General features: G+C 38.6%; 1 protein-coding gene and 1 pseudogene across 1 annotated transcript; both read left to right on the top strand.

The window, feature by feature from the left end:
• LOC122074311 overlaps window positions 1-5,264 on the top strand; it is a 14,838-nt pseudogene extending 9,574 nt beyond the window's left edge.
• A 16,769-nt stretch (window positions 5,265-22,033) lies between these two features.
• On the top strand, window positions 22,034-22,795 carry LOC122074313 (polygalacturonase-1 non-catalytic subunit beta-like). The gene has a single exon (XM_042639140.1). It carries the CDS (start codon window positions 22,034-22,036, stop codon window positions 22,793-22,795), a length of 762 nt encoding a protein of 253 aa, XP_042495074.1.
• Window positions 22,796-22,900: the final 105 nt, after the last annotated feature.

The raw sequence follows: 22,900 nt of genomic DNA on the forward strand, positions 1-22,900 counted from the left end.
TCTTGTATGGCCCCTAATAGGGGTAATCTTGAAAAAAAAAAAATGTAAAATATTGGCTTTTTATTTTATTTTATTATTTTTGTGATTTTCTCCTTATAAAATAAGTTAAGTTTGACCTTGACCAAATTTATACTTCAAAAATTAGAATAATCAAATAGAAGAACAGCTTGACCCATTGCCCATTGGGAATGCCTTGTTGCAAATCTTGAGCTATGTGGGGACTATGATTGAGACTGTGATTCTTTTTCTCTGGTCGAGGTTGGATCTTCGTTCTAATCGAAAACTTCCTTTTTGACTTCACACTCGTCTCCTTATACCTGTCCCTTATACCCTGTCTTCATGTCTTTTTGTACTCGGGTTACACTTCGTTGTGGAAAAACAAACCCATATGGGGTTCCTTTTGGGTTCATTGAAATTTCCTCCCATGGAAAGAACAAAACCATGTGAGTCCATATTGGATCCTTTAGCTGAATTCGTGAAGAGATGGAAAAAAAAAAATTATCAATTGGACTTGAGAAAACAAGGCATCATCGATCTATAAATTAGAAAACTCATTTTAGTTATTTATTTTGGTAAGGAATAGATTAAAAATCATACAAAAGGAATGATAATTTCATAACAACAAACAACAATGCACAATACCGACTGTGTGGACATACCAGCGCATAGGCCAATGGGAGGCCGTGCTGAGAAATCGGGATGGGGCAGCATAGTTTTTTTGTATTCATTTGTGTCTAGGCGTAGAGCCACTTAAACGGGTTGATTTGAGTTTCCTAAAAGAAGAATCTAATTTAAGGCAACCATTTTTTTTTTTTCTAAATTCAAATGGAGAAATCAAGGTAAATTTGAATTTTAGGTTGAGTACTATATATAAGAAAGGGCTCTAGGATAGTGCCAACTTAATGAAGAGAGAAAGGGAGAGATTTTTTTTTTTGGAGAGAGAGAGAGAGAGAGATTGAATATTGAATCACAATGGTCCAAAATGTTGGGGATTTGCTGAGCTAAACGGAATAGACAATACTACAAGGAGGCCTACGGACTACTCGTGGTAGACTCATGGGGAAACGCTATGCTCCAATCGGGACAAAAACATAATAATAGAGTCTCAAACCAATTCCTTTTCATTAATAATAGCTAAAATCAGAATCGAATTTTACCCAATTTTGGTTTTATAAGCTTTTGTTATTCGATTTATAATTTGTTTACATGTGGTTTATAGTGTTAATTTTAGAATTTTAGCAAAAAAAAAAATAGTGTTAATTTTAGAAGATTTTACAAACACTAGGATAGCCTAGTGGTGGTAGCTTCGGCTTGTGGAGCTAGCACCCAGGGGAGGAGGTCATGGGATCGAACCCTGTTGTACGCATTGTGTGAGTGTGTGTATGTGTGTGTGTGTGTGTGTGTGTGTTTTCTTATTTATTCTATACCCACCCGTGGGTTGCCCAGATGCATCTACGATTTAAGTGGAATTGAAATTGAAGTTAGAGACTTGCAATAAGAAGACGATGGGATGGGATCTATAATTGTTATTGGTAAAGAATGCAGACAATAAATAAATATGTTATTTCATAACTTGTATCCCATCAAAACACAAAGAATCAAATATAGAAGTAATCCATTAAAAAATATTATTTTTTATTATTTTTGGTAGGCACATCTAAATGGTGAAACATGTTAACAAGGTAACACCATTGGTAGCAGCTAATCATCTGTTTTGCGATTCTGAATTGAAGCGAATCCAGGAAATGATCTACAAAACCAGAATTGGGTCATTTTTATACGGTGAGGTTTGATTCGATCATAAACGGTCGATTCTGGTTCCAATAAATGATTTTGGTTATATTTTGACACTGAGTTATCTGAATCAGTATTAGTCAAGACTGATCCCAAGTTTTAAAACCATGTTGGAGATTGCTCAGGGACTTGGTCATTGCCTTTGCGGATCAAGCTCCCCTTGTGCATCTAGAAAAAAGGCACCTCAATTAGCCCCATATATTCTTTCCAGTTTTGCAAGAAAGGTGTGGTCCTCTTGGGTCTCCATCCTGGCCCCTCACTGGGTCCTTTGATTCTTCCGTGGGTCTCTAACATCCCTATCCACAATTTTATAGTTTATTGGTGGCCGGAACATTCTATAAATTGGTGGAAAGGTAGATGCACAACTTCATCTAGTCTGGTGATTTGGAGGTGGCAAAGAAAATTGTGGTGAAATGGGACGATGTCTGCAAACCAAAACAAGAAGGAGGATTGGGTATTCGTAGGCTGCCCGATGTTAATTTTGCTTTTCTAGCAAAGTTGACTTGGCTGATTAGGCATGATGAATCTTCCATGAGTAAGTTCTTTCGAGCTCGATTTCTCAAAGCTGATGGATCTTTGAAGTCTGGAACTTTGTGGCTTCAAAAGAGCAATGGACAGTAGGTAGTGGTCAAAAAAATAGACTTTTGGAAGGACAAGTGGCTAGATCAAACCTCCATTGAAGAAAGGTTGATGTCTAATGGTGGTATTTTCGTGAACACTGGCAAAGGTCTCAGATTTCATTTAAAATGCAAGGTGGAATTTTCCTCAGGTGCTGTCTGGCTTCAGGACTGAAATTCTTGAGCAAGTGAGGTCTATCCATATTTCCGGTATGGAGGATGTGTGTCTTTGGTGTCCATCATCGGTGGGTGTGTTCACAATAAAGTCTGCTTGGGAGGTCAATAGAAGGAGGTCGGCTATGTTGGGTTGGTCATTTTTGGTGTGTCAGTTTTCTATTCAACCTCGTCAAGCTGTTTTCGGATGGAGATGGATCAGAAATAAGTTGGCTGTAGACGAAAACTTAAAAAGGCGGGGGATCCCATTGCCTTCTAGATGTGATCTATGTGGCAAGGCGAAGGAATCTAAAACCCATTTATTTTATGAGTGTAAATTTGCAGTATCGCTTTGGAACTTGTTTTGTCAATGCTTTGGTGTGCTGTGGCCAAACTTTGTAGGAGATGTTCAGTTGATCTCATGGTGGAAGCTCCAAGCAAAATCAGTGTCGTTTAAAGCAGTGTGGAATAAGTGTTTTGTGTGTTTTTATTTGGATGGAGAGGAACTCTAGGCGCTATGAAGTTGTGTACGCTTCTGAACACTTTTGCTTTGCAAGGATAAAAAATGAGATTCGTTCTCAGACCCAGGCCCATTCAGGAGTGGCAGTTTCAATGGAAGATTTGGTGTGTGCAAGAAGGTTGGGTTTCCGGCTCCTTGCAATTGAAATAGGTCGCGCGTAGGTTGGGTTCGGGCGAGGCTTCTCAGGCCCCACCACGTGTTGCAATTCTGTGCTTCACTACACCTCACCTCTCCTTAGCCTCCCTGCGGAGGATATTTTTCCCTCTCTCCACTCTTCAAAGCTAAATTTCTCGATAAACTAACCCTCAGAATATGAAAAAAATAATAATAATAATAAAATAAAAAAATTAATTGTATTGCTATTTGCTAAGATTGATGTGCCAAGCTCTGCAGAAGCTAGATAGTTGATCTCCTTTTGTAAAGTCTTTGATGTAAGAACCATGGTTTCAACTTCTAACTTCTAATTAAGAACCTCAAGGGGTAGCAGAGTTGGTAAGAGACCTTCACCTCACGAAGCATGTGGTTCTTATTTCCGAGTTTTGACTCTTCGTTCCTCCTTAGGACCAATCACATGGGGTAAATAGTGCTCTTCATTGCTTTTTGGTGAAAATTGAATGATTCTCATTCAATCTCAGTATAACCTAGTCTATCCCGTTGTGGAGTCAGTATGGCCCGCAACACTTTGGCCTGGATACTTGTCGTTAGATTATAAAAAAAAAATAAAATAAAAAAAAAAAAAAAAAAAAAAAAAAACCATATCGGTATCAGATTGGTTCAGGCGATTGTATCAATTTGGCAGGTCTCTGATCCCGATATCTAGCCGATACCATTATCAGTTAAATGGTACTGAGTACAGACCAAGGGTAAAATAATTAAAAAATTAATTTCCTTAAGAAAATCAGGGTTATTTTTATCCAATACAAATGATCCGATACCGATCTATATTGACACCATATCGATTTTAGGATGACCGATACACGTTCTTATTAAAACCATGGTAAGAACCAATATAGTTGAAGGAACGGCCATTAATAAACGATTTTCAGAGTTTTGAATGGAATGGTGAAAAAGGTCAACAATTCGAGATTAGCGAAAAAACCAAAACATTTTAAGTAGAACAGAAAAACCGGCAATAAATTAAACTTAATATTCAGATGTTTTCAGACCAACTTGGTCCATCGGGTGAATCAGACATTTGATAACAAGTTGGGCTCATAAAGGAACCGTATGGGCCCATATATCCTTTGGATTCTGATAAGGACTATCGGCCCACGTGGGGGTAGAGTCTGGAGGCTAAGTCTTGCCCTGGACTAGTATCTACATCCTAGATCTAAGGTGTCGGATCTGAGCTGCCGCCTCTATTGTGTAGTAGAGGATCCCTTTCCCTTCCTTTATTTAATTACATCCCTCCCTTAAAGTGTGTAAGTGTACCCTTTGCTATAATGCGTAGTCACCTGACATGTATTGTCATAAATGCTTTAGATGTCCATTTGGAAATTTCTCTTAGGCTATTTTTGGTTCCAATGGGAATTTAAAGGGAAGGGAAGTGAAATTTTCGTACTTTAAAAAGAACTGTTTATAGTCATTACCCCATTTGATTGTATAAGCTACTTAATTTTATAACCATATTTAATAATAAGGGGAGGGATAGGTATGCTAGCGTAGTACCTGGGAATTAAGAATGCTAGCAAAATTTTGACCGTAGGATTTGATCAACTTAAATTAATCCGTTGGATGGAGAGAAGATATACAAACCCTTTTTCCACTGTTGCTATACCTTTCCTCTCCCCTCTTCCCGCTACCATTTGCAACTGATCGGTAACTGGTGATGCTGAATCGCCTTTCCACCTCTCTCCCTCTCCCTGCATCATTAGAACGCTTTACACCTGAATGTCCAGAACAACATCCTCTGGACAAGTCGTAGTAGTTGCGGTCGCGAAGAGTAACCGACCATGGTAAGGTTCACGGATCTCTAACTCGTGCCAGCATAGTGAGAACAAACGCCAAAGGTGGCGAAGCAGGACAAGAAGAAGAAGCCCAGGGGAAGGGCTCACAAAAGGATGCAGTACAACAGGCGTTTCGTCACAACTGTTGTTGGATTTGGGAAGAAGAGAGGGCCTAATTCGTCGGAGAAGTGACCACCATGTTTGGAGTTCTTAGAAGTAGGAGGATGTTTTTAAATTTTAAGTGAGCTGTGAGGCCTTCAGTTATATTTTTTGTTTTTGGATACTGTTCTGTTGGCAAACTTTGTCTGCTTGTTCTTGTTCATTTATTTAACGTAATTTTCAGGAAAAATAAATAAATAAAATGAAAGAGCAACAGATTTTTCCCATGAAATCAGGGATCGAGGGGGAGGGATCGATTGAAAGATAATGAAAACGGATCCAAATCGGACAACACAGAACAAGATCTCCACCCAAATTATAGGAATCCGGTGAGATTTAGCCTATCCTTTCATGCCCTTCTATCTCCTCTTCTCCCCGATTCAAGGACTAAAAAATTCTTCCAATTTCCTTCTCTGCTGCTCCGATCGGCATTTATTTTGCCGTGCCTTCTGCAAATCACAACATTTCAGGCCTTTTCCATTGATACTACAATGGATTTCTTCGACCACAGTAAGTATAAAACTAAAACCCTCTCGGAAGTTTTCTTTTTCTTCAATTCCGATAGCAGTGGTGAATCCAATCTTCTTCTTTCTTTCTCATATGGTCATACGTTAGATCCAATTCAGTTTGAGAAGCTTTCCTCGACAGTGAAGGAGAAGCCAGAGATAGGGACATCCGGGGCGACGGAATTTGTGGAAGAGAGAGGGGAAGTCGTAGATAATGAGGAAGAAGAAGAGTTACGGTAGAGCGTCAAGGCTGGGTAGCTTAGGCAAGACAACAAATACCTAACGGTGTAGATTTGACCCTTCTAATCCAACAGTCAATACTTGCTGGCATACCTGATACCTAGGTATCCTGTTAGCATGCCTGTCCTTTTTTCTTAATAATAATGTATTTTACATGTAATTTTTATTTTACATATTATAACAAAGGGTTTTGGATGCAAAGTAAATTTTATAACCAAATATGGAATGATTTGAAGTTAATGGTAAAGTCACATGGGTAATGATTACATATATTTCTTTTTTAAGTGTGAAGATTTCACTTCCATTCCCTTTTATTTTCCTTACAACCAAACATAGGCTTAACCACTCTTTGTATTCTTGTTGCTTTCTTTTTTGTTAATTGATCAGATCCGATGGTCCATACTGAATGGCATACCACGCGGAGGCCAGTGGACTACTTGTTTGGGTTAGGTGGGGAGATGCTACGGTCCGAGGGAGTGCCAGGGCAGGGAATTCATCCATGGCTCCACATTGACAAAAACGTAGTAATAGTTCCAACTCTATAACAACCGTGGGATTGGGATTACATTTATGGTATACAACCAACTATATCTCTTCTCAGCTGAAGAAACCTCAAAAATCAATCACGAATGGCAAATCAAATGATTCAATCAATTCAAGACTATTGTGGGTAAACCCCAAGGGATTGGTCTAACAGTGATTTGATCGGAGTCATGACACCTCGGAATACATATGAACTGGTTTCGAATCACCTTGGCAGCACCTTTTAAATCACTCACAACGGGATTAATTGAATTTTTTTAGTTAACAACTCGATCCAGTGATTACAGGATCGGATGGACTTGGGGAATAGTCAAGCCTTTGGCGGCTTTGGCCTATTGACTTACCGTTTTTTCATGCGACAAAAAGAAAGTGGATCCCTTCCCTGTGGAAAAATTATATATGTGAGTCCCTTTTACTTTTTTTTTTTTCTCGTCCCTTTTACTAATTTCGTGAAAAGGCTTAGAAAAAAACTGAACATCATATTTTATGTTATAACGAAGGTTAGTTACAACAAGATTGTTTATCTTAGTCTTTTTACTCTTTGTTTTATTTCTAAAAGTTATATAATTAACTGATAAAAATGGCTTGTAAATAAAATCTGCGTTAAAAGGCAATTTTCTCTCACTGCTCAGTGAAAGATTAGATGGTTCTGATTTGACCCCCCTCTCCCCATATCTCTCCCCCTATTGCACGGTTTCAATGGCTCATGAAGAACGGATGCCCTTTTTTTTTTTAGTAGAAAAATAGATGCCCATTCACCGTGGCCTTCTGAAAACTCAGTCCTATATTAAATACTGTATCGAATGACTTTGAACTTTTTGAAAATCCTTTTTTACTCCTATGTTAAATAATAATTTTTAAGAATAAGACAAAGGGAAAACTTAAAAATATTCAAGTAAAAAAAAAAAAAAAAAAACTGATTTTTCTTATATATTTTTGGCTGTGGGCCGGGCTTGAATGTTTGATGTTTAACCTCTTTTTGATTCTATTTTAACCAATTATTTATTTATTTAATCAATCCTTGCATGTCGTATTTCATTTCAAATAATGCCTACCAAGCCATATATTTTCATAAATGATCTAAATGCCTATTTTCCTTTATGTGATTGGATCGGGTGTCCAATCACCATTCTTGTAGTTTTGTCGCTCTTTCTTTCTATCTTTTTTTTTTTCCTCTAATTGCTCAAATCCAATGGTCTAGAATGTTGTACGGATGCACTGGTCCAAACGGAATCGCATAATACTACTAGTGGTTGCGTCAAATGCAAGACTTCCTTGTTAGAGGCGGCCAAGGGGCGAGACTCTCCAATGGCAAATAGTTGAGAAATGCATAGATGACAAGTTAGAGAAATCCGACCAGGCAGTAAGACTAAAATATATTATCAAAATCCAACATATGCTCTCACCAAAAAAAAAAAAATCTCTACTATATATTTTGAATTGGATAAATTTTATTGCATTAAGCCAACTTAATAGGGTAAGTACTAGATGGAAGCATAGAGAAAAAATAACCTCCACAGTATATTTTAAGCATGTGGTTCAGCGTTGGATGCCTGTTGTGCGTTTGTGTTGACCCATGGAAGATACAGACTTGTATACACAAATGAAATATTCTTCAAACGTTGAATTAGATTTAGACAACACAATGGATATACTAGGTCTGATATGAATTTGGATATTAATGCTTTCCCATCCCTTCGTATATATGCCTATCTTGGGGTATCTTTGATTGGTACCCTCTGCAATAATGCTTACCTAACCCATGCAACTCCCTTGGTATATCTTGTGGGTAAAAACTAGCCACAAGGCGACTAGTATAGTCTTACATCGATGAGTGAAGAAAGATCGTGGTCCATGTACCTAATGCCGCATCTTAAAAATTGTGAGGACGACATTAAGTTAGCATCAGCGGGGAGCCTAGAGCAGACAATATCATGAGATATATTCTCTAATCTCATCATTGGCGCCATCTATGGGAACCATATTCAAGCGGGTAAAACTAACAACACACTCTTCATTTCACTGGGTGCCTCTATTGTGGGTAAAAAACTAGCCACATGGCAACTAACATAGTCTTACATTAGTGAATAAAGGGAAGATTGTGGTCCATATAAGGATTGGAGTCCTCACTCTCTCATGAAGCCTTTTAAAACCGTGAGGGTGACATTAAGCTAGCTTAATTCAACAAATAACCTAGAACAGACAATATCATGAGACGTATTCCTTGACCTCATCAGTATACATTCTTATGTTGGGGTATCCATGGTATCCTCTGCAATAATGCTAACCCACCCCATGAATTTTCATAAATGATCTAGATGCCCATTCCCCCTAATGTGATTGGATCCGGTGTCCAATCACCACTCTTTGTAGTCTAGTTGCTTCTTCATCTTCTTCTTCTTCTTTTTTTTTTAATCTTTTAACTGCTCAGGTCCGAAGGTCCAGAATGTTGTTGATGCGCTGGTCCAAACGGAACAGCAAAATACTACTCGTTGCTGCGTCAAACACAAGACTTCCTTGTTTGGGGTTCGGATCGTTGGGGGAGAAGCTCAAATATGGCAAATGGTTGAGAAACTAATACTGAATAAAACGTATTATCAAAATCCAAAATAAAGATCCCTTATCTCACTCTCTATGCATCTACAAATTTCAAAAAAGTCAAGAAGTGTATTTGGCTAGGGTTCTCCATACCTCTAAATATCCGAATTCATGGTTATAGGCAGTTAATGCAGTTTCTACATACCTATCATGGGGATGGAGATGGATGGGTTTGGGTCAGGTCACTGACACTGGACAAGTTGAAAAAAAAAAATGGAACCAATGGAAGGAAGGAAATTCAGAAATTGATTAATTGTCTGAAGTAGAATCTAGAAATGGAGATTGATCCCCTGCAGCCAGCCCCTCCTCGTCCACATCAAAGAATATATAGATAGCATTTAATAAGATAAAGAAACCAAAACCAATGGAACGAAGTCTCTCTCTCTCTTCCAAAACCTCACGACCAAAGGTCCCACACAGTTTATGAAAACTTCAAAAGTCCGCAACAAGTAAATGTGACAATAGAGAGTGAACTGTCTTCGTGTGTTATCGATAGGACTTCAAAACACAAGATATCACCTGGCCTCTCTATAAAATATCAATCAAGATGACAACATAATGGTATGTATGTATAATTGATTCCAATACATACAGTATAAATTAGAAAAATCAATATATTTTTTTTTTGGTAAGGAATAAATTAGCATTCCTATGAATATGCCAATGCCGTGTTGAAGAATTGGGTTGGGACAGTATGGTCTTTTCGTGTCTTTTTTATTTAAGTGTAGAGTCAAGTAAGCGGGTTGGATTGAGATTTTAGCGGATTGAATTTCTTGGAAGAATAATATAATCTAAAGTAACGTTTTTTTTTTCTTTAATTCAAATGGAGAAATCAAGATAGAATTGAATTTTAAGTTGCATACTATATATGAGAAAGGGCTTTAGGATGATATTTTGACTAATGATTACAAGGTTGGATCAATTTTGTTAGATAGTGCCAACTTAATGAAGAGAGAAAGGAAAAGATTTTTTTTTTTGGAGAGAGAGAGAGAGTATTGAATCACAATGGTCCAAAATGTTGGGGATTCGTTGATCTAAATGGAATGGCACAATACTAAAAGGACACCAGCGGACTACTTTTGGGTGGCCTCATGGGGAAACACTACACTCCAGGGGAGTGCCGGGACAAAGACATAATAATAGAGTCTCAAACCAATTCTTTTTCGTTAATAATTGCTGAAATCAGAATCATTTTTATCCGATTTTGGTTTTATCAGTTTCTAATCAGTTTTTGATACTCGGTTTATAATTGGTTTACATGCGGTTTATAGTGTCGATTTTAAAAAATAGTTATCAAATTCAATTTGTATTGAGAAGTGATGGGATTTATAATTGTATTGGTTAAAAAAAAAAAAGACAAAAATTAAATATGTTATTTCACAACTTGTATCTCATCAAATATGGAAGTAACCCATTAAAACACATTTTTTTATTATTTTTGGTTGGTCCATCAACATAGTAAAACACGTTAACATGATAACACCATTGGTAGCGGTTAATCATCGATTTTGCGTTCTAAATCAAAGCAAACCAAGAAATTGACCTACAAAACCAGAATCGGGTCATATTTATATGGTGAGATTTGATTTGATCATAAACGGTTGATTCTGGTTCGAATAAATGGTTTCAGTTATATTCCCACGCCGAGTTTTCTGAATCAGTATTAGTCAAGACCGATCCCAAGTTTTATAATGATGTTGGTGATTTCCCAGGGACTTGGTCAGTGCCTTTGTGGATCAAGTTCCCCTGGTGCATCTAGAAAAGGCAATTCCATTAGCCCCACTATATACTCTTTTCAGTTTTCCAAAAAATGTATGGTCCTCTTAAGTCTCCATCTTTTCCCCTTACTGGGTCCTTTGATTCTTCCGTGGGTTTCTTGTATGGCCCTAATAGGCAGGCCCTTGAAAAAAAAATAAAAAAAAATAAAAAATAAATAAAAAATAAAAACTGTAAAAGATCAACCTTTTATCTTTTTATCTTTTTGTGATTTTCTCTATGTAAAATAAGATAAGTTTGGCAATGATCAAATTTATACTTCAAAAATTAGAATAATCAAATAGAACAACTTGACCCATAGTCCATTGGGAATGCCTTGTTGCAATCTTGCAACGATATGGGGACTATGATTGTAACTGTGATTCTACTTCTTCGGTTGAGATCGGGTCTTCTTTCTAATTAGAACCCTCATTCTTGGCTTCGTTCTCATCTCCTTATACCCCAAGCCCAAGAGAAAGGACCTTGGGTATTCAACAGTTTGCGCCATACTCAGACCCAGTCTTCTCAATCAGTTTTATACTTCAACAATTTAGAATAACCAAATAGAACAGTTTGACCTGTTGCCCGTTGGGAACGTCTTGACTAATGAAGGAATAAGAAGTTTAATTTAATATTAGAAATTATGGAGCTCTAGGCTGATATCTTGACTAATAATTACATGGTTGGATCAATTTTGTTGGATGGTGTCAATTTAATGGAGTAACTAGATAAAAACATAGAGAAAAAGTGACCTCCGCCATATATTTTGACTCGAATCAATTATGAAATCAAGACCATTTATAAACTATTAGGGTTTGAATAGTTTTCTAAGGTTTTTCAATTTTTTTTATTCAAACAGCTACTTTTTCGTTACATGTCTGAATTGAATTGTTATATTGTTTTATTTATTTATTTATTTATTATTGAAATGAACGTCCAGATTGATTGGATCAGTATCGGTTTAAAATGATCCTGAGTCTTGACCGTTCAAATACGAATCCAAATCACGGTTATGAAGGCTTCAAAAGTCTGCAACAAGTAAATGCGACAATAGAGACTGAATTGTCTTAAAAAAAACAAGATATCACCAGTTCTTCTCTATAAATTAGCAATCAAGATGACAACATAATGGTATGTATGTATGGTTGATTCACTGGACTTGATTTCTCCCATGGCTTACTACTCATCCACCCGTTTTTCTCCGACTCCATTAATGTCGTTTTTCTATCTTTGCCTTATCATCTTATTCCTCAGTACTTCCTCTGCGTTTGGTAGTGGATTAGGGGTCTCTTCCTCTCAGTCGTCATCAAGTGAAACAGAGGCTCTACTCAAATGGAAAGCCACTCTCCAAAACTACTCTGTCCCTGCTCTCCGTTCTTGGAAGCTTACATCATCATCCTCAGCACCAATCCCCTGCTGCAACTGGTTTGGTATAACTTGTAACAAAGCCCGAACCAGCGTGGTTGAGATTAGCCTTCCAGGACTGGAGCTGCAAGGTATGCTTCACAACTTCACCTTCTCTTCCTTTCCCAATCTCTTCCTTCTCAATCTCAGCCTCAATGGACTCACAGGACCCATACCAGATCAAATTGGTAGACTCTCCAAACTGATCACCCACCTCGATCTCAGTGGCAATGAACTCAGTGGTCCAATAACTTCTGCACTGGGAAATCTAGAAAATTTGATTGTGTTGGACCTAGATACAAACAACCTCATTGGTCCAATCCCTCATTCTCTGGCTAATTTAACTAGATTTGAGACCCTCTATTTGGATTCGAATCAATTATCTGGTCCAGTGCCTTCTGAAATCGGAAATATGAAAAATCTGATTGACTTGGCGCTATCTCTAAACAACCTCTGTTGTCCGATCCCTCATTCTCTGTCTAATTTAAGTAGACTAGAGACCCTTTATTTGCATTCAAATCTATTATCTGATCTAGTGCCATCTGAAGTTGGAGATATGAAAAATCTGATTGACTTAGAGCTATCTTTTAAAAAACTCAGAGGTCCAGTCCCTCATTCTCTGGCTAATTTAACTAGACTAGAGACCCTCTTTGGATTCGAATCAATTATCTGGTCCAGTGCCTTCTGAAATCGGAAATATGAAAAATCTGATTGACTTGGCGCTATCTCTAAACAACCTCTGTTGTCCGATCCCTCATTCTCTGTCTAATTTAAGTAGACTAGAGACCCTTTATTTGCATTCAAATCTATTATCTGATCTAGTGCCATCTGAAGTTGGAGATATGAAAAATCTGATTGACTTAGAGCTATCTTTTAACAAACTCAGAGGTCCAATCCCTCATTCTCTGGCTAATTTAACTAGACTAGAGACCCTCTTTGGATTCGAATCAATTATCTGGTCCTGTGCCTTCTGAAATCGGAGATATGAAAAATCTGATTAACTTGGACCTATCTGAAAACAACCTTAGTGGTCCAATCCCTCATTCTCTGTCTAATTTAAGTAGACTAGAGACCCCATCTGTTTGACAATCAATTATCTAGTCCAATGCCTTCAGAAATCGGAGATCTGAAAAATATGATTTACTTGGAGCTATCTTTCAACAACCTTAGTGGTCCAATCCCTCATTCTCTGTCTAATTTAATTAGACTAGAGACCCTCTATTTGCATTCAAATCAATTATCTAGTCTTGTGCCTTCTGAAATCGGAGATATGAAAAATCTGGTTGACTTGGCATTACAACAAAACAACCTCAGTGGTCCAATCCCTTATTCTCTGGCTAATTTAACTAGACTGAAGAGCCTCCATTTGTACGACAATCAATTATCTGGTCCAATGCCTCCTGAAATCGGAGATATGAAAAATCTTATTGACTTGCAGCTATCTCAAAACAACCTCAATGGTCCAATCCCTCATTCTCTGTCTAATTTAACTAGACTAGAGTTCCTCTATTTGAATTCGAATCAATTATCTGGTGCAATACCTCAAGACTTTGGTAGCCCAGCATCTATTGTAGAATTTGAGTTGTTCGACAACGTCTTATCTGGAACCTTACCGCAACAAATATGCTATGAGCGATCACTTCAACAATTTTCAGTTTCTAACAATAATCTCATGGGTCCTATTCCTGACTTTAGAAATTGCACAAGTTTAATGAGAGTTCGACTCGACAACAACCGATTAGTAGGAAATATAACTGACAATTTTGGTGTACATCCACATCTTTATTACATTGATATAAGTCACAACAGACTATATGGAGAGTTGTCACCAAACTGGGGAAAATGTAAGAATTTGTCCGTTCTGAAGATTTCTGGAAATAATATTAGTGGGAAGATACCACTTGAGGTTGGTCAGTTAACCCAACTTGGAGAACTTGATCTTTCTTCCAACAAACTTGCTGGAGAAATACCAAGGGAACTTGGTAACTTATCTACATTGCTCCTATTGTGTTTAAATGACAACCAGATTTCATGGCATGTACCAGTTGAAATCGGCAAGTTAATCAATTTGGACCATCTAGATCTATCGGCAAACTGCTTGATTGGATCAATCCCGACACAACTTGGTCAATGCTCCAAATTGTTGTCATTAAATTTGAGCTATAATTCATTGAATGGAAGCATTCCATCTCAAATTGGTGATCTTGTATCCCTACAAGTTCAATTGGACCTTAGTCATAACTCAATANGGGCATCATCTTTGGACAAATGCAGGCCGTTGTGTATGGAAAATTTTTTCTGTAAAATAATATCTAAGGTGCTGGCTATGCGATTGTCATGAGTTCTTCCAAAGCTAATTTCTGAGGAGCAGGGGGCCTTCCATAAAGGGAAGATCATTCACTCAAACATCTCTCTGGCCTCTGAACTGGCCAACATGATGTTCGCATCCACAAGAGGAGGGGACATGGGTTTAAAAATTGATATCCATAAGGCATTTGACACCATCTCTTGGAATTTTGTTTTCCATATTCTGAGGAGATTTGGCTTCTTTGAAAAATGGATCTCTTGGATCTATCAGCTCCTAGCGTCTGCCAAAGTTTTAGTTCTTCTAAATGGTGGCCCCGTCAGGTACTTTGGTGTGGACAGGGGTCTGAGGCAAGGAGATCCAATTTTGCCGATGCTGTTTATTATTGCTGAAGATGTTCTATGTAGAGGTTTATCTAAGATACTGGCTAAAAAGAGCATTAAGGCTCTATCGGGTCCTCACGGTGCTATTAGCCCTACCCATATTCTCTTTGCCGATGACGTATTCATCTTCTCAAATGCATCCATCAGGTATGTTAAAAATCTCCATAATTTTCTCTCTAAATACTAGAGTTTCTTCGGCCGGAAAATCAATTTAGACAAAAGCAAGCTTTTCCTGGGATCTGTTCCTGCCCCTAGAAAGCAAGCCATTGTGGAAGAGCTTAGTATCCCCATTTGTAACTTCCCCACCCGCTATTTGGGTGTCGAGATCTTTAAGGGAAGGGTAAAAAAGGAGTCGCTTTTCCCAATTCTGGATAAAGTTAAAGGGTAGTTGGCAGGATGGAAAGGAAAGATCATGTCCTTGGCTGGAAGAGTGGAATTGGTTCGCTCTATTATCTTGGGAATGGTGAACAATAGTTCAGCCGTATATTGGTGGCACTCATCTCTTATTGCAATAATGGAGAGATGGATGAAGAACTTCATTTAGAAAGGTGAGATTGATACTGCAAAAAAAATATCAATCAGATGGGAAGTGTGTTGTAGGCCTAAGGATGAAGGATGTTTGGGGCTGCGAAGACTCAGAGACATTAACAAAGCCATGCTCTGTAATATGGTATGGAGGGTCAAACATGAGAAATCCTCAGGATGCAGATTCTTAAGGGCGAGATTCCTGAGGGGTGATGGATCTTTCAAAAAAGCTAATAAGCCATCCTCGATTTGGCTGGTTTTAGAAAGATGTGGGAGTTCATGTCCTCTAAAGAAGCCTGGATGATTGGAAATGGGAAAAGCATTAATTTCTGGTCAGATAAATGGTTGGGGTGAACAATCCATCCTAGAGCTGGTCAGTCTCTCGGGAGAGCCGGATCTTCTTTATAAGGGAAAGGTTAGCGACTTCATTGACAATTACCAATGGAAATTGCCAAATGTTAACTCCCCTTTGCTGCATGGTATTTTGAGAAAGTTTGGAATATTAAAATTCCCACTCATACCTGTGAAGATATGTGTTTGTGGAATCTATCTTCTGATGGGATTTTCAATTCTAATTCTGCCTGGGAGGATAACAGGATCCGCAATCCAAAAGTTCCATGATTCTCTCTGATTTGGGGTAAAAAGATGCAGCCAAGAGTGTCTATTTTTGGTTGGAGAATAGTGCATGACAAACTACCTACGGATGAGGCTACTCAGAAGAGGGGCATAGCCCTTGTCTCTAGATGTAGCTTATGTGGAATGGAGACTGAGTCAACGGCTCATCTATTCCTTCAATGCTCTTTCTCAGAGGATATATGGCTCTTTTTCTGTGGGTGCTTCAATGTGGCATGGAAGAAAGCTAGCACCATGTCTGATTTCTTTCCATGGTGGAGAAGAAAGCAAAAAATTTGTTAGCTGCAAAGAGGCATGGAATATGGGGCTAGTAACAGTGGCTGATCAAATTTGGCACGAAAGAAGTAACAAAAGGCATGATGGCAAGGCAAGACAGACAAGGTTCGTAAAGCAAATGATATTAGAGGAGATAAAATCAGCTAACCCAAGCACCAAAGGCGAAGTTAAGACAACTGCTGACCTTATTTGCTGCAGGAAGCTTGGATTACCGATTCAGAGTCCGCCCTCTTAGTCGATCTTAGAGGTTTTCTGGTGCAAGCCTGAGGTAAATTGGGTTAAACTGAATTTTGATGGAAGCTCAAGGGGTAACCCGGGTCGAGCAGGTGCAGGTGGAATTTTTTGTGACCATAGGGGAGGCATCCTTGATTCCTATAAAATATTTATGGGAGTCTCGGGAGTCTTCCAAGCTGAAGTCAAAGGCCTCATGGTTGGTCTGATGCGAGCTCGAGAGCTGGGTATTACATGTTTGTGGGTGGAGACAGATTCTAGTGCAGTAGCGATCTCTTTTCAGCAAAAGAAGATTCCATGGTTTGCCTTACAGAGATGGATCTTCCTACAGCCATATTTGGAGGGTATAACATGGAAAATTACTCACAACTTAAGGGAAGCGAACTCGATCGCCAACTATCTAGCTAGAGATGCAGCAAAGACAGGGATTTCAGCCTCAAATATCGACTTCCCTGCCCACATAAAGGATCTTATTAGAAGAGACGTTGAGGGCAGACCCAACTTTAGATTTGATTAACGCCCTTCCTTCTCCCCTGCTGATGGCAATGCCGAAGGTGGGGGTCAGGGATGCGATCTTCCTTTTTGCTTGAGTTTTTCATCTACGTATTGTTCTGCTATGGTATTACCTTTTCTTCATTTTAATATAATGATATTCTAGCCAAAAATAAAAAATAAAAAATAAAAACTATGATGTAAGCGATGACATATATAGCTTAAAGAAAATTTCATAAGATAAAGTTTTGGAAGTAGAGGTTAAACAAAAATTACCTTAAATAGATGTGTTCCTGTATGAGCATCCACAGCACTAAAAGGATCATCAAGTAGATAAATATCAGCATCATGGTACAAAGCACATGCAAGCTGTATTCTTTGCTTCTGCCCACCACTCAAGTTTATCCCCCTCTCCCCTATCATAGTCTGGTCCCCAAAGGCAAACAATTCTAGGTCTTTTCTTAATGAACATGCTTCAATGATCATCCTGTACTTTTTCTTTTCCATCTCTTTACCAAATAGTATATTGTCTTGTATCTGACCACTCTATATCCAAGGTGATTGTGCAACATAGGCCTTTGGGGCCACTTCATTTGGAGGAACCAATGTCTTGTACCACTCTGTATCCTATGATCACCTGAAATCAGGATGGCACATGGCCCCTCAAGGCCTTCTTGCTACCAATCACCCACTCCTTCCATCCCTTCACCCTGAAAATACAATACTTCATCAAGAACCTACCAACTTCACCACAGCATCTAAATCTTCCCAATGGCGTCAAGCTATGGATGCCGAGTTCAATGCACTCATCCAAAATGGTACATGGACATTGGTTCCTCCAAATCCGTCCCTTAATATAGTTGGTTGCAAATGGGTATTTAGAATAAAGAGAAAGGCAGATGGTGCTATTGAGCGTTATAAAGCCGTTTGGTGGCAAAGGGCTATAATCAGCAAGAAGGTCTTGACTACACTGAAACATTCAGCCCTGTAGTCAAGCCTACTACCATTTGTTTGGTTCTTTCCTTGGCAACTTCCCATGGGTGGATGATTCGTCAACTAGATGTGCAAAATGCTTTTCTTCATGGAATTCTACAAGAGGATGTCTATATGATTCAGCCACCAGGATTTGTAAACTCTGAGTTCCCTCGCCATGTTTGCAAATTATATAAGTCATTGTATGGTCTAAAACAGGCCCCACGGGCATGGTTTGATCGGTTAAGTACTTTCCTTATGGAATCTAGTTTTACTGGTTCTAACACTGATACATCATTGTTTATTTATCAACAAGGGGGCGTCACAGTGTGTATCCTAGTCTATGTTGATGACATTATCATCACTGGCAACAACAATAACTATGTGACGAATTTCATCACTAAGATATCCACCCAGTTTGCAATCAAAGATTTGGGGCCACTTCATTTCTTTCTCGGCATCAATGTGCAACAAGTACCTAATGGGATTCTACTTTCTCAAGAGCAGTACATTCTTGATCTCTTGGCCAAGACAAATATGATAGGTTGCAAGCTTGTCTCTACTCCTATATCACCATCTCAACGGCTATCCAAATTATCCGGCGAACCAATGGAAGATCAGACATTGTACCGAAGTGTTGTGGGTGCATTACAATATGCCACGTTCACCCATCCGGATATTACGTATGCTGCCAATAAAGTATGTCAATTTATGCATCGGTCAACCATTGATCATTGGAGCACAATCAAGCGCATACTTCGGTATTTAAAGTCAACTGTCACACATGGCTTGCTATTTCAAAAACAAGCTTCCATGCAATTGTCTCCTACTCTGATGCGGATTGGGTCAGATGCCCTGATGACAGAAAATCAATGGGTGGGTTTGCTATTTATCATGGCTCCAATCTTATTTCATGGAGTTCTCGCAAACAAGCCACCGTTGCATGCTCTAGCACGGAATCCGAATATCAGGCCATTGCAAATGCAGCTGCAGAACTCACATTACTCCAATCTCTTCTCAAGGAGCTCGGTGTGTATCTCCCTCATGCACCCATCCTATGGTGTGATCATGTTGGTGCTACCTATCTCACAGCCAACCCAGTATTCCCTGTACAAACGAAGCATGTGGAAATTGACGTTCACTTCATGTGTGACAAGGTGGCCTAAGGCAATCTTGATGTCCAGTTCATTTCTACTAAGGATCAAATCACGGATGTTTTTACTAAGGCTCTCTCTCATCCTAGATTCAATCTACTTGTGACCAAGCTCAAGGTGATTTCGGACCCCTTGATCCTAAGGGGCGTATAACAGATGATAAGAATGACACGCTTCCATGTGGTGGCGACACCAATATGATTGAATCAAAACAAATCACTTCACTCAAGGAGCCTAGAAAGGAAACTGATTTAAATAGGATTCTAGATTGAATCAAATCCCTGCTGTATTATATTGTAATTATCCAATAACCTTGATTGGATCCCTTGTAATTATCCAATCACCATTGATTTGGATTCTTTGTAATCTTTCAATCACCCTGATTCTCTCAATTATCATTCTTTAAAAGAGAGAATCAATGGGTACCAAAAGTAGTGAAGAACACAAAAGCTTGTGCATTCTCTTCTCTTCTCCTATTGTCTAAATATTCCTTTACATGTACTCATCTATACAATTAATGATCAAGTTCTTGAAGCTTTTCTTTGACTATCATGATTAAGATTTATTTGGATTGAGGGGTAACAGTGTATTTATAACAAAAGTGAAGTTATTCTCTTTTCATAAGGAAAATTGTGAAACTACAAATGAAAATAGTACAAGAAACATAATAAGATAAAATAATATGATTACACAATGATCTTTTATGTGTCTATCTCTCTCTTTCAATTCAAATTTTTTTTTATTTTTTTCTTTTCTTTTCTTTTCTTCTCTTGGTTACCAAACATAGCCTTAGACATTAGGGTATGGGCAAAAAAACATCTCCCACCCTGTTATTTGTGTTGATACCACAAATTTCCCTCTATATAAACTTAAACACCCTCCTCTAAATGCAACAAACCAACTCAGTTTGTTCTCCATTTCAATTCCAACATGACGCATCCCATTTTGTTGATCAGCCTTCTTATAGTTTTATACTTCAGTGTAAGGAAAATGACGATTTTCTATCATCCATTCATTTGAACATGGTAATTTCTTCTTCCTTTTATGTCTTTCTTATTTAGTTGTAATTTTTTTCCCTATGAATTTATAGGGTGCTCAAGCTGAAAATGGGTTCTTACAATACTGGGAAGAGCATATCGGTCATCCACTCCCTCCACATTGGTTTTTTTTTTGTAATAGGGTAATTTATTAAGAAGGGAAGAATATCCAAAAAGAAGAGAAAAAAGAAAATTACAGCTGACGCCATTAGCCCAACTTGCTGTCTCCACCTTCGGCATTGCCATCAGCAGAGAAAGCAAGCGAGCATCCTAGCCAAATCTAAATCTGTGCATATTTGCACCATCATTCACAAGCTCTGCTACAATGCGATTAGGAAATTCCACTGAAGTCTCGGACAGGCCAGATTTAGAGGCCTTTTTAGCTAAAAAATCTGCAATGGGGTTTGCTTCCCGAAAGCAGTGAGTTATTTTCCAAGAAATGGATTCCAAATAATGAAGGAAAGAAATCCATTTTTGGAAAGCAAACCAGGGGATCTGCCTTCGTTGAATCGCAGACACCACAGACGCCGAGTCTGATTCTATCCACACATGTGTCGCATTATGAGTCTGTGCCATTGCAATTCCTTCCAATACCGCTTCAAACTCAGCCTCGTATATCTTCTTAATACCCAGAAAAATACTAAAAGAATCACAAACCTGGCCTTCACTGTTTCGCATCACACCACCTGCTCCAGCTTTACCAGGATTGCCCAAGGAACTACCATCCACATTGATCTTTATCCAGCCAGGGGCCGGTCGACACCAGTGCACCTCAAGGGGTGGAGAAGAAACTGAGGGAGAAATCGATAAGCCCAGATTTCTGCAGCATAACACATCTGAAACTGCCTTAACCTCTTTGCATGAACTGCCATGGCAAAGAATCAGCTCCTGTCTGATGGATTCAAAAATAAAATTAGCCTGTCTTGCCTTAGCCTCATGCCTTCTTTGATTTCTCTCCCACCATAGATGATAAGTAATTAGCAGAAATCCCATCTTCCATGGCTTTTTAACGTTGAGGCCAGTAGCTCTTCTCTTCCACCATAGAAGGAAGTTAGCAATCGACACCTGATTTTTCCACTGAATCCCAAAACAATTTAAAAATTTTTTCCATATAGAAATAGATAATGGGCAGTGGAGAAAAATATGATCAATATTTTCTTCGGCCATCCCACAGAGATAACAGCAAGAGGCCAAGTAGACACCTTTGCTTCTAATGTTCTCGTCTGTAGGAAGCTTACAGTGAACCAGCCTCCATCCAAAAGTAGAATATCTAGGAGGTAAGTCCTTTTGCCAAATTAATGAGACCCAGGGCACCTTAGGCGACTCCTTTCTGATGACCTCCCAAGCTGACGCCGTAGAAAAATTCCCCATAGGTGTTAAAGACCAAACACTTACATCTTCCATTTGCACACTGGGAATTTTAATCTTTTTTATCTGATTAAAAATCTGCTTAAGCAAAGGAGCATTTACCTCTGGAAGATGCCATTGTCCCTCTCTAATAAAATCTCCCACTGTAGCAGAAGTGATTAGAGAGCTGGAATTATCTAAGTTGATCTCCTCCATTATAGATCTCTGACCCCACCATTTATCCTTCCAAAAATTAGCAAGAAGACCATTACCAATAATGGTTAACTACAAAAGCTTCTCCATTAAGTCCCCATCAAGTGGCAGTGTTTGTGAAACTCATAGAGAAAAATGAATTAACTTCCCATCTGAGATCATTCTATAAGCAGGCTAATGTTGCTTGTTCTACAAATACACTAGTGAATAACACAACAGAAGACACAACCATGCCACAATTACCCCAGTGGAATATTGCCATAAGTGTTTATGAGCCAGCTCCAAAAAACCCCCATCCAAGAAAGCATCCCAAAAAGCCCATTCCTAAAGGCATACCCCTATCAATTTCTGGCGAAGAGGGATTGCCATTTTTCCGGGAGTCAATGGTGAAAGAAGGAGGTTTTATGTCTATCCCTGATTTAAGAGACCCAATGTCATATATATCATTCTTACCTCGACCTTTGGCATCAAAAATCCCATTTTCCTTTGCCAAGATTGATGAATTAAAGAAGCTTTTTAATGTGGTAGATGAATCAAACATGGATGAGTATATTCAAGACACCCTAGAGACATGTGAAAAGAGCACATGTGTGACTTCTGCCGAGAATCTCATCGATTTTGTTGTCAAAAAATTGGGGCATCATGTACGTGTTTGGAATACTGAGAGTATTGAAGGATCTTGTGAGAATGTCACAATTGGAACCGTGAAACTCATATCTGGAAACCTCTTTGAACCACCAGCCTTATGCCATAGTCAGCCATTCCCATTTCAGGTTTATTATTGCCATGTTTTACAGAAAGTAAAAGTATATGCAGTTGATTTACATGCTAAGAAGAAAGTGAATCATGCAGTCATGGCATGCCACTATGACACATCTACTTGGAGCTCAAACCATCCTGCTTTTAAGCTATTGGGTTTTGGCCCTGGTCAAATTGAAGTCTGTCATTGGATAAACAAGAATGGAATGGTCTGGACAAAGAGTCTAGGTTGAGCAGCATTTGAAAATATGATTATCTTTCAGTTCTCTTGTTTTGTGTTATATGTTACTTCTTATGCTATTTAAAGAATAAATAATGGCCTATTTTGGCTTGCTTAT

This window comes from Macadamia integrifolia, chromosome 3 (assembly GCF_013358625.1).
Source record: "Macadamia integrifolia cultivar HAES 741 chromosome 3, SCU_Mint_v3, whole genome shotgun sequence".
Lineage (NCBI taxonomy): Eukaryota > Viridiplantae > Streptophyta > Magnoliopsida > Proteales > Proteaceae > Macadamia > Macadamia integrifolia.